Consider the following 12,330-nt stretch of genomic DNA (forward strand, 5'->3'; position numbering starts at 1 on the left):
GACTGCTCCCTGCAATGTGATGGATTCCAGATAAAAGGCTGCTTCCTCCCACCTCTAGATCTACCCAAACCTGGGCTTAATCTGTGCTCACTTCCACTCCACACCCACTCCAGCAAGGTTTGGGCTATCTGTAGTCCCACCCTTACCTCTCCCTCCACTCTGAAGGGGAGGAGACAAAAATAAGGAGGTACGGAGACCACTAGAGATAAAAGAAATAAGAAGAGGTGAGGGAGGAGAGGCCCCTAAATTTATCTCTGTACACACGAACAAAGAGAGGGATTTGTACTTCTTACATTTGTGTTGAATTTGCACAATGTGCCTTATGCCTCCTGGGAGTGAGTGGGAAAAAATACAGGTGGCCTCCGGACAGTTAGATGAAGTCCCCAAAGAACTGGAGCTATTTCTGGGGAAGATTGGGAGACCCACAGATCCCTAACTGAAGGAGGGTCAGACTCAGAGACCATCCCCAGGCAACCGGGGCAACGGCCGGCCCTAAAGGACATGTCATGCTTTGCACATTATAACATTAATTGTGCCTCTTTCATTCTCCAAAGTATCCCAGTTTGACCACTCCCCATGAACACCCTACAGCCTCCGACTCCGAAAGTCTCCAGGCTTTGCAGGCGGGGAATGATGATGTGATGTCTCACTGTAACGAGATCTCGGCATTGAGAATTCTGCTGAGCGTTCCAGTTCCCACAGGGAGTGGCTTTCTTTCAACCCCAATTTGAGAGGGGGAGTGGGGCCACAAAAGACACTCCCGCGCACCACTGCTGTGCCCCAGGAGTAGGATCCCAGGGCTCAGGAGGAGGCTTGGTGTCTGAAGAGCGCGGCAGAGGGCAGCCAACACCCTCCCCACGCGCACGGGCACACCCACACCCAACACCTTCTGCCTTCACGGAGCTCCGGGGGTAGTTGAATTATTCATCAAACCAGAACGATGTTTTCGTTATACTCAGCCTATTCCTCTTATGCAAACAAGATTTATGGAAGTTTTTCATTAAAAATATTAAATATATTTTAAACAGTCAAAAGGAAAGACCCAAAATCTTATGGAGGACACTGGAAATAGACGGAGACAAATGTACTTACAGTGCCTGAGCTTAAGTATAAGAGTGGAGGGCTTCCCTGGTGGCGCAGCGGTTGAGAAACTGCCTGCCAATGCAGGGGACACGGGTTCGAGCCCTGGTCTGGGAAGATCCCACATGCCGCGGAGCAACTAGGCCCGTGAGCCACAACTACTGAGCCTGTGCGTCTGGAGCCTGTGCTCCACAACAGGAGAGGCCGTGACAGTGAGAGGCCCGCGCACCGCGATGAAGAGTGGCCCCCGCTTGCCACAACTAGAGAAAGCCCTCGCACAGAAACGAAGACCCAAACACAGCCAAAGATAAAAATATAAATAAATCAAAATCAAAAAAAAAAAAAAAGAGTAAGAGTGGAGACACCACGTGTTCCAGAATCCCCATTGAGAAGCAGAGAATTTTCCCAATAGCAAATTCTGAAAGGGATTTACTGTGTGGACTATTATCTAGTAGACCAAGTCGTCAACAGAGATTTTCTGGAAGATGAGCAGCAGCTTTCCTCATGGGTCCATTTCTGAGAGTGACTCTAGTACTGACCAAGGACAAAGAATTGAAACCAGAGGAGCGACGGTCTCTCTGTAAGTACAAAATGGCTCGCCTAGGGTGGCGTGATTTACAGGGAGAATCCGATCATACCTAGGAATGGGTAGTATCACATCTCTTAGTCAAACATTGTTTTGCTTATCTAACTATGAATGCCAGCAGTTGTATCACATGGTGGGTGGCCAGGACCGAGCACCTACAATCTTGACCAGCTGCCAGGCTCCCAAAGGAAATATCCACCAAGGATGCTCTAGGCAAAAACCCTTCCACTGATTGCTTCAAGGCTTTGCCCTCTGTGAGGCAGCTTGGTGGGTTAGTCTGGACAGTCTGGTGCAGAGAACTCCTGTGGCCGGTCTCAGGGAGGCCCAAGGCCCAGAGGCCTTTTTGGCCTTTTAGCACCAGCCCTGGGTTCACATCCTTATATTAGACCTTCAGACCTTTCCACACCCAAGGTGAGAACGCATGACCCCAAGGTAAAGAACACTGCCGATAGGAGGAAAGGGTGTCTGTACAACCCAGGCCAGAACGGGTCCAGGCACCTCCCCAGTCATGAGAGAGCCTGGCTGCTTGGAACAAGAGCGGAGAATACGGAGGAGGAGGAGGGAGAGAGAAAGAGACAGCTACAGAGAGCACACTGTTTCAGTCTCTCTTCTTTTTCAGCCGTGAGCTCCATGTGTCTGTTTTTGGTCTCCAGTGGCCAGCAGAGCGCCCAGCACTTAATGGGTGCTCCATAAATATTTTGGGGGGAAAGGAAAAAATCCAGAGGAAGCTAGAGTCCAGGTATTGGGAAGCTGGGAGGGAAGAGATAGTTGGGTCAATAACATGGGAAGGAGCAGTGAGAGCTTGGAGGGAAGGCCTCTCTCATAGGCCCATGGGGGTGAGGTAGGGGAGGACCCCAAGTGGGCCCGTTGACACATTTTCTGTCATCAGTGGACAGAATGGCCCCAGGACCACAGCCCACTAGATTCTTTGTCAAGGACACAAAAGATTCATCAGGACAGTGTCCCTCAGCCCCTAGAACTGTTCTGAGCAAGGTGAGTGTCTTGGCCCCAGCAACCGTGTGCCCACAGTCCTCTCTGGCTGGCACTGGGCCAGTCCTGGGTGGGTGATGGGGCTCCTCTTCAGGAAGGCGGCTGTGCCATAGCTGTGGGAGACCAATTCCAAGCTCTGATAGTTCTCACTTAGGCAGCAGCTGGCTTGGTCTTCCTATGCTGAGCCCACCGGAGGGGGTGGGTGGGAGTTTGCCGGAGCCCAGGCCAGAGACAGCAGCAGGATAGGGAGAAGATCCCAGGAAAAGAGGTGACCCCCTGCCTCCAAATACACACCATCTCCCTCGTGGGAGCTAGGAGGGATGGACACAGTTCTGGAGCTATGCTTCAAATGAGGTTACCAGGACCCAGGTTTTTCAGGACATATTTGTTGATCCACATTAATCAGAACTGGAGCTGGAAGAAATCTTAGAGCCCATCTGGTCCAGCACATGCATTTATTCCTGAAGCAACTGAGGCTGAGGTCATGAGATGCAGGAGAACCACTAGAAGTCTAGAATCAAACTGTCTGGATTTGAATTCTATGTAATTTACCACGTACTGGATGTGTGACCCGAGAGAACTTAATCTTCATGGACCTGCTTCTTCATCAGCAAAATGTGTTTAAGAACACCTACCTAGTACAATAATGGAGAAAATTAAATAAGGTCATATTGCAGGCGCCTCCACAGTGCTTGGCACACAGCTTCTCAGATAATATGAGTACTCTCTTTCCTTGTTGAAGGTGACAGCACTGACAGGTTAGAAAGCTTATTAGGTTTAAAACCTTAATTAAAATACAACAAATCAATACCTGTTATGAAATAGACATGAGGATTTCATGGGACTAGTATTTTGTTTCTATACCTGTAAGCAGGCTCCAACGGGTCACTAATTCCCTGCAGCAGAGGTGGCTAGATGCTCACCGAAGCTGTTTTGCCCTCGAAGCAGGTTTCGCCTCCTGGGCACACAGCTAGACGTTGCCCAGCCTCCCTTGTAGCGAGGTGCAGCTACAGAAGTGAGCTCTAGCCAGTGGAATTTGAGGGGAAGCAGTCTATACTATCTTTCGGTCTGGCCCACAAAAACTTCCTGTTCACCATCCCATGCTCTTTCTCCCCTGGTTTACTAGCCCACACAGAGGATCTGGCTGAGGACTTCAAGCCTAGAGGTTGGCAGAATGACCAGAAGGAGAAAGCCTGGGTTCACGAGTGACTCTCACTCCCCCCTCCCAGCACCACACTGCTCTGTGACAGGGGTGGGGTCATCGTGATAAGCTGCTGAAAGCTTGGCTTGTTACAGCAGTTAGCACACTCTGACTATCTACTTGGACTCAGGGAATTATAAGCTGTGAGAGGACAGAATGGTGATGTGGAAATTGCCTTTAAAAATCAAATTTAGGGACTTCCCTGGTGGTGCAGTGGTTAAGAATCCGCCTGCCATTGCAGGGGACACGGGTTCAAGCCCTGGTCCGGGAAGATCTCACATGCCACGGAGCAACTAAGCCCGTGCACCACAACTACTGAAGCCCGCGTGCCTAGAGCCCACGAGCCACAACTACTGAGCCCGTGTGCCACAACTACTGAAGCCCGCGCGCCTAGAGCCCGTGCTCCACAACAAGAGAAGCCACCGCGATGAGAAGCCCGCACACTGCAACGAAGAGTAGCCCCACTCGACACAACTAGAGAAAGCCCACGTGCAGCAAGGAAGACCCAACGCAGCCAAAAATAAATAAATAAATATTTTAAAAATCAAATTTAAAGACAACATGGAAAAATGAAAACTGAAACAACCTAAATATCCATCAAAATTGGATTGTTTAGAGACTTTCCTGGTGGTGCAGTGGATAAGATTCCATGTTCCCAATGCAGGGGGCCCGGGTTCGATCCCTGGTCAGGGAACTAGATCCCACATGCATGCTGCAACTAAGAGTTTGCATGCCACAACTAAGGAGCCTGCTTGCTGCAACTAAGGAGCCCATGAGCCTCCACTAAGGAGCCTGCCTACCACAACTAAAACCCAGTGCAACAACAACAAAAAAATTGGATTGTTCATATAAAAAGCACATCAAAGTCATCTTCTCAGTGAGACTGGACAGCCTCTCTATAATTTTACCCTCTGATGCCCTTCCCTGCTTTTTTTTTTTTTTTTCCTGGTCCTTATCATTATCTAATATTCCATATATCTTACTGACTGCCTGTTCTCCCAATAGGATGTAAACTCCATGAGGGCAAGGATGTTTTCTGTTTTATTCACTACTATACTGTCAGTTCTTAGAACAGTGTCTGCCTTATACTAGATGCTCAATAAATACTTTTTGAATGAAACAAATAAGTGAATCTCTACAAGAAAATGCTATAAAACTATTAAAATCATGTTTCTGAAGAATATTTGACATGAGAAAATGTTCATAATATATTAGTTGAGATCATACAAGTTGTATAAGTAAGTTATCCTAATTTTATTTTTAATGACTTTTATTTTATTTTGGCCATGCCGTGAGGCTTGTGGGATCTTAGTTCCCCGACCAGGGACTGAACCTGGGGCCATGGCAGTGAAAGTGCCAAGCCCTAACTGCTGGACCGCCAGGGAAGTCCCTGAATTATATTTTAAATGAATAATGCTGTTATGTGTTTTTAAAAAAATGCCTGGAAAAATATAGATCAAATTATTAACAGTGGTTGCCTTTTTTGTAGGAAGTGATTAAGATGCATTTCTACTCTCTACATTTTTATGTTTAAGTGTTATTTGGATTTCTAACAAAAATGCATACATAGTATTTTTGATAATTTTTTAAAAAAGAAAAAAATACATGTTTAGAAAAAGCTATAAAGAATACAACCAGGCATGAAGAACCTAGGGGCAAGACGGGAATAAAGACGCAGACCTACTAGAGAATGGACTTGAGGACATGGGGAGGGGGAAGGGTAAGCTGGGACGAAGTGAGAGAGTGGCATGGACATATATATACTACCAAATGTAAAATAGATAGCTAGTGGGAAGCAGTTGCAGAGCAGAGGGAGATCAGCTCGGTGCTTTGTGACCAGCTAGAAGGGTGGGGTAGGGAGGGTGGGAGGGAGGGAGATGCAAGAGGGAAGAGATATGGGGATATATGTATATGTATAGCTGATTCACTTTGTTATAAAGCAGAAACTAACACACCATTGTAAAGCAATTATACTCCAATAAAAACGTTAAAAAAAAAAAAAAAAAGAAAGAATACAACCAGGGACTTCCCTGGCGGTCCAATGGTTGAGACTCCGTGCTTCCACCGCAGGGGGTGAGGGTTTGATCCCTGGTCGGGGAACTAGGAACCTGCATGCTGCGTGGCGCAGCCAAAAACAAACAAACAAACAAACAAAAAACCTGTTAAAAAAAGAGAAAAGAATACAACAAGATAACACTGGCTATTTTTGGGTGATGGATTCCTCAGTAGTGTTGTGAAACTACCCCAAAATGTAATGGCTTAAAAAAATTTTATTTTGCTCAGGAATCTGGGGACAGCTCAGGCTGGCCAGTTCATCTCTGATTTACGTGGCATCAGCTGGGATGTCTGGGGCTGGAGGTTTCACTTCCAAAATGGCTTCTTCACTCACATGTCTGATGTCTCGGTACTCCCTGGCCTCACTCCATCTCCATACACTCTCTCATCCTCCAGGAACCCTCCATGTGCTTTGTAAACCTCATGGTATGCTGGTCTCCAGATAGCTGCACTGCTGACATGGTGGTTGGCTTCCAAGAGGCAGGAAGTGTGAGCTGCTAGGCCACGAAAGGGCTTTGTGCAGAACTGGCACAGCACCACCATATTCTGGTGATGCATAGGTGGTAGTGGTGATGCATAGGACCTGGAAGTGGCTAAATTTACTGGGAAGGGGCAGGAGAACTGAAATAACTCAAGGCTTCTAGCCTGAAAGACTTAAGGAAGTCAGAGGGGCTATTAATTAAGACAGGGAGCACTGATTTGCAAGAAGCTGTTTGAGGGGCCTGGGAGATGCGCCCAGCAGGCAGCGGAGATTGGTACTAAAGAGAGAGGTCAAGCCCACAGTTGAAGGTTTGTGTTGGTGGGAGTGTAAGAATCCAGGCAAGGAGAGCAAAGGGAGAGGGCAAAAGGCAGGGAAATGCCTCCTTTTAAGGAGACAAAGCAGGTTACAGGGGTGGGAGGAGACCCAAGAGATGAAAGAACAAAACTGAAGGAGGGGAAGTTAGTGTCACGTGCAGCAGTGAGCTTGACTAGGACAACCACGTAGGGCTCCTTCTGCTGACCTTGTTACTTTTTTTTTTTTTAATTTTTATTGGAGTATAATTGCTTTAGACTGTTGTGTTAATTTCTTGCTGTACAGCAAAGTGAATCAGTCATATGTGTGCTTATATTCACTCTTTTTTAGATTTTCTTCCCACTTAGGTTACCACAGAACATTGCATAGAGTTCCCTGTGCTATACAGTAGGTTCTCATTAGTTATCTATTTTATACATAGTAGTGTATATATGTCAGTTCCAATCCCCCAATTATCCCACCCACTTCTTCCCCCCTTGGTAACCATAAGTTTGTTCTCTACATCTGTGACTCTATTTCTGCTTTGCAAGTAAGTTCATCTCTACCATCTTTCTAGATTCCACATATAAGCAGTATTATACGATATTTTTGTTACCCTTCTTGGAGGGTAAATCCAGTGCACCCAATAAAGTGGTTGCTTACGTTGGTGCCGTCCAACAGAACTTTCCACAATGATGGGAATGTTCTATGTCTGCGCTGTCCAGTACAGTAGCCACAGGCCACATGTGGCTACAAGAGCACTTGAAATGTGACAACTGAGGAACTGAATTTTTTTTTTTAATTTATTTATTTTTGGCTGCAGTGGGTCTTCATTGCTGCACCCAGTCTAGTTGCGGCTAGTGGGGGCTACTTTTCGTTGCGGTGCGCGGGCTTCTCATTGCGGTGGCTTCTCTTGTTGAGGAGCATGGGCTCTAGGCGCATGGGTTTCAGTAGTTGTGGCATGCAGGCTCAGTAGTTGTGGCTCACGGGCTCTAGAGCGCAGGCTCAGTAGTTGTGGTGCATGGGCTTAGTTGCTCCACAGCATGTGGGATCTTCCAGGACCAGGGCTTGAACCCATGTCCCCTGCACTGGCAAGTGGATTCTTAACCACTGCGCCACCAGGGAAGCCCTGAATTTTTAACTTAACAGCCAAACCCCTGAATTTTCAAGACACCGGTTTACAAAAAGGGCTGGGTTTACGATATGATTTCTGATGACTCAGCAGAACCAATACCAAATAGTTTAATGCCGCTTTCTTGGCTGCATTCAACATGAGATATTGAGAAACTCTAGAATGAGTACCCTTTCGAATGGGCACTTAATTCTCAATGAGTTAATCTGAATGAATTGGCTGAAAGGGCCATTATATTGTTTGAATTGCTGAGAACCCTCAACGAACTTCATTTAAACTGTATTTCACCACAACCATCCATCTTACCACATCCCTTCCCACTCCCCCCGCTCTTATTAGCAGCACAGGCGCTTGATTTGATGACCATGCCCAGGAACACCGGCTGGAGGGACTAAGGCCCGCCGCAGCGATTCCAGGCAAGTGGGGCTCCACGCCCCTTGCAACCAACCAGCTCTGCTACTGGTCCCTCCCATCTGTCACTCCACAGCTGGATATTCAGATCCCAGGCTCCGGGACTCCGAAGCCGTTCAAAGACAGCTTGTTCCCCTCCCAGAAAATTATTTTATACACCAAGAGTTTTAGAAAATCCAAAATAATTTTATTCACTTTTTCAGATTTTTGCCTCCACAAGGTGTTCAGCAAACATGCTAAGGCGACAGAATGTCTAGTTGGTCACGACATGCAACGCTGACCATTGGACGGATGACAGCAGCGACCACGCCCACCTGAGCTACTGGCCCCAGAGCACAAACGGGGTTTGCGGGGAACACACCGAACCACACGGCACTCAGAACCTGAGGTAGGTCTCTTTACAGTACAAAAAACTTCTACACCAGTGTGAGACACTGATGAGCAAGAGCTGCTTTAAGTCGCAGACTCTGGAGAGAGGAAGAGACTCTGCGGCGACCACAGGGAGAAAGGGGAACAGACCCACAAAATCCTGAACCCTGTCACTGAACTGTGGGCTCGTGGGGCAAATGAAGGCAAAGGAAGAAGTACCACCGGGAAAAGCAGCAGTGGGCTCCAGGGTTCGGAACCGACGGGTTGAGGGGCCAGAGAGCTCTGTGCAGTGGCCAGCGTTAGGAACCTGAGGCAGTGGGACACTGGGAACAGACTCGATGCTTGTTGTGAAACAGCAGCGAAAAAGAGGAAAGCAGGAAGGACACTCCCCCCTCACCGAGGAACGTCTCGGCGATTCTCATTTCCAACGGAGGGAGCGAAGAGGGGTCTGGGACTTCGCCCCACTGCTCTCCCGACAGAAACAGTGAAGTGACAACAGGACAGAAAGCAGGAGCCCTGAGAATTCACGGTGCTCTGCGTGGCCTCCAGTGGCCCCCGCTCCACCCCGCCCTGGAGTGGCTGCTGGGGAGGCGACAGGGGGGCCACTGGAGGGCCCGCTATTGCCACACGCCTTCCTTTTGGACACCCAGAAAACCCGGCACCATGAAACAACCAGCTGGGGAAGAACATATGCTACCCTTCCTATAGTCTAATAGTGAAACCAGATTCTAGTGCAGCAAACTGTACAAAAATGATAGAAAGGAATCTGCACTGTTCTTAGCACAGTGCTTATTTTAATATAAAATAAACGGCTTACATTTTCACTGGAAATATAGGCTATGTACAGAATTATATATAGATATAGCTACACGTATAAAGCTTCATTATAGGCCTCTGATACATATATAATAACGGTTCCCTGAACCTTTTAGAGTGCAATTAAGAACAAAAACTAAATTTTGTTTACATGAATATGGAATAAATACAATAATCAAAATATGACTCTCCCTAAAAGTGAAACACACAAGCCAATCCTGAATTGCTGTGCTAAAGATAAAATCGGGAAAGGCAAGGTTTCGGCAGGAGGACACGATGAGGGGCCCGCCCCAGGCAGGGAATGGCAATGCTCCAAAGAAAAGAGACTTGGGCGGCGGCGGGAGGAGTTAGCCCTTGACGGCGATCTTGTTCTCTGCAGCAGCGAACATGGCATAGAACCGGGAGCTGTCATTGGAAAGAAGGACCGATGGGGTGTCGAACTCCACCACCTGTAAAGGAAGGAGACGGTATCAGAATGTGACTCGGGGACACATGGGGTGATTTAGAGGATCCACTGCTCAGGAAGGGGGGCAAAGCCCAAAGACCCCTGAGGATGGAATCAAGGTGGCAATTCAACTAGCCCTGTCATGCCCAAATGGGTTCTTTTTCTTTTTTTCCAACTAACCAGGGTTTAGTTAAGAGAAAGGTTAGAGAGAAAAACCTCCAGACCTCCTTAACATACGTCTCAATTCTTTCAGCCTTGGGTATGAAGGAATCAATCAACAAGGTCCTATAAGCTGCAGGGGGAAAAAATTGCAGCTCAAGTCAAAGGCATACCAGGCAAATGTCATCTCGTTGTGCAAGCTGATCTGAACCTATGGATAGAAAAGGAACAGCTCAGGATGCCTAGTTGGCAGGGGGAAAAAAGGGAAGTGAGTATAAAGTCAGTATAATCAACTCAGACAATTATCCATTCCTGTGATGGACTCCTAGGCGGCCACTGGAAATCATATTTCAGTAGAAAATGAATGATATGCTGGCAGAACCTGCCTCCCATGAGAGAGGACACATACTCTCCCAGCCTCCCCTGCTGCAGGGCAAAGGCATGGAATACAACTTTGGCCAAGGAGAGGAAGGGGACATCTCCTAGGGTGCTTCTAGGAAAGGTTGTCCTGCCCAAGAGACAGGCATAAGGACAAAGTGTTCTTCCTTAGGACTGGCTGTGTGAGGGTGTGACGTTGGGTGCTAGAGCAGACATCCTGCACCATAAGGGGAAAGGTAGACACTGGCTCTATTGAGGGATAGGCAGATTATAAGTAGATCCATATGGGAGAGGGAAAAAGAGGAAAGGGCATTTTAGGTAGATGGAACTGTATGAGTAAGACACAGAGGTGAAAAAGCTTAGGGGATTCAAGATTGTTTATAGCCAACAGCACTGCAAGGAAACAGGAAACGAAGAAGGCTGGGGGGCCAGATTGTGGGAAACCTGGGACCAGCAAGAAGTTTGGCACCACTACATGACTGTAAAAAGCAGACATATAGGGACTTCCCTGGTGGTGCAGGGGTTAAGAATCCGCCTGCCAATGCAGGGGACACGGGTTCGAGCCCTGGTCCGGGAAGATCCCATATGCCGCAGAGCAACGAAGCCCGTGCGCCACAACTGCTGAGCCTGTGCTCTAGAGCCTGCGAGCCACAACTACTGAAGCCCACGTACCACAACTACTGAAGCCCGCGTGCCTAGAGCCCGTGGTCCACAACAAGAGAAGCCACCGCAATGAGAAGCCTGTGCACCGCAGCGAAGAGTAGCCCCCACTCAACGCAATTAGAGAAAGCCCGCACGCAGCAACAAAGACCCAACACAGCCAAAAATAAATAAATTAATTAATTAAAAAACAAAAAAAGGAGACATATAGTGGCTGGTCTCAATAGCTTTGGGAAATTCTTGTGCATGTGAGTGAATTACTAAGTACACGTGCTCTCTGACCTAAGTCAAAATGTCACTGTTGGGCTTCCCTGGTGGCGCAGTGGTTGGGAGTCCGCCTGCCAATGCAGGGGACACGGGTTCATGCCCCGGTCTGGGAGGATCCCACATGCCGCGGAGCGGCTAGGCCCGTGAGCCACAACCACTGAGCCTGCACATCTGGAGCCTGTGCTCCGCAACGGGAGAGGCCGCGACAGTGAGAGGCTCGCGCACCGCGATGAAGAGTGGCCCCTGCTTGCCGCAACTGGAGAAAGCCCTTGCACAGAAATGAAGACCCAACACAGCCAAAAATAAATAAATAAATTAATTAATTAAAAAAAAATGTTACTGTTTACAAGCAACAAAAGAACAGGTAGTAAAGCATAATGAGAACCCTAAAAGAGTGCTCCCAGCTCAGTCTCTTGACTCGGAGGGCTGCATCCCACCCAAAAGGAGCCAGACTACAGTCATTATGGCTGCTTATCTGAATGCTCAGAACTACTCTAAGAGGGCCATCTGCCCAATCCTGCCAGGGGCCAGTTTTCCTCCCAGACAAGGCCATGTGCCAAGCCAAGGTCCCCTGGGGGCTCAGTACCTGTCCCTGGGCCAGCACCATGATCCTATCAGAGCCCAGGACTGTATGTAGGCGATGGGCAATCGTCAGCATGGTGCAGTCGGCAAATGCTTCTCGGATGGTCTCTTGGATCAGCAAGTCTGTCTCCGTGTCCATGGCAGCTGTGGCTTCATCTAGAATCAAAATCTGCCAGGGAAGAGAAGAAAAAGAGGGATCCGACCAATTCCTTAAGCATTCTGGTTAATCTAGGTTTCACTAAAATGTATTTTATGATTTGAATTTTACACCGTATATTGTTTTTTCTAAATAGGTACACGCATATGTAAAGATACTGTTTTGCTTAGAACTGATATAACTTCAGATGCCTATGTTTGCCTTGATTTCCATGAATGAAAGGATATATGTGAAATACTGATCTAACAAAAGACTCGCCTCACTTGCTCT

At 47.7% G+C, this 12,330-nt stretch overlaps 1 protein-coding gene across 8 annotated transcripts in view; it reads right to left on the bottom strand.

Annotated features, from left to right (window-relative positions):
• Positions 1–8,392: 8,392 nt before the first annotated feature.
• Positions 8,393–12,330, bottom strand: part of ABCC5 (ATP binding cassette subfamily C member 5) — a 194,068-nt gene continuing 190,130 nt past the window's right edge. For all 8 annotated transcript variants that reach the window (XM_059920627.1, XM_059920623.1, XM_059920622.1 and 5 more), the window contains 2 exons: positions 11,908–12,072; positions 8,393–9,861 (listed from right to left, as the gene is read on the bottom strand). In XM_059920627.1, coding sequence (XP_059776610.1) covers positions 9,760–9,861; positions 11,908–12,072 — 267 coding nt within the window. In that variant the 3' untranslated portion in view covers positions 8,393–9,759. The remainder of the gene's footprint in view (positions 9,862–11,907; positions 12,073–12,330) is intronic.

Source organism: Balaenoptera ricei, chromosome 4, assembly GCF_028023285.1.
Source record: "Balaenoptera ricei isolate mBalRic1 chromosome 4, mBalRic1.hap2, whole genome shotgun sequence".
NCBI classification, from domain to species: Eukaryota; Metazoa; Chordata; class Mammalia; order Artiodactyla; family Balaenopteridae; genus Balaenoptera; species Balaenoptera ricei.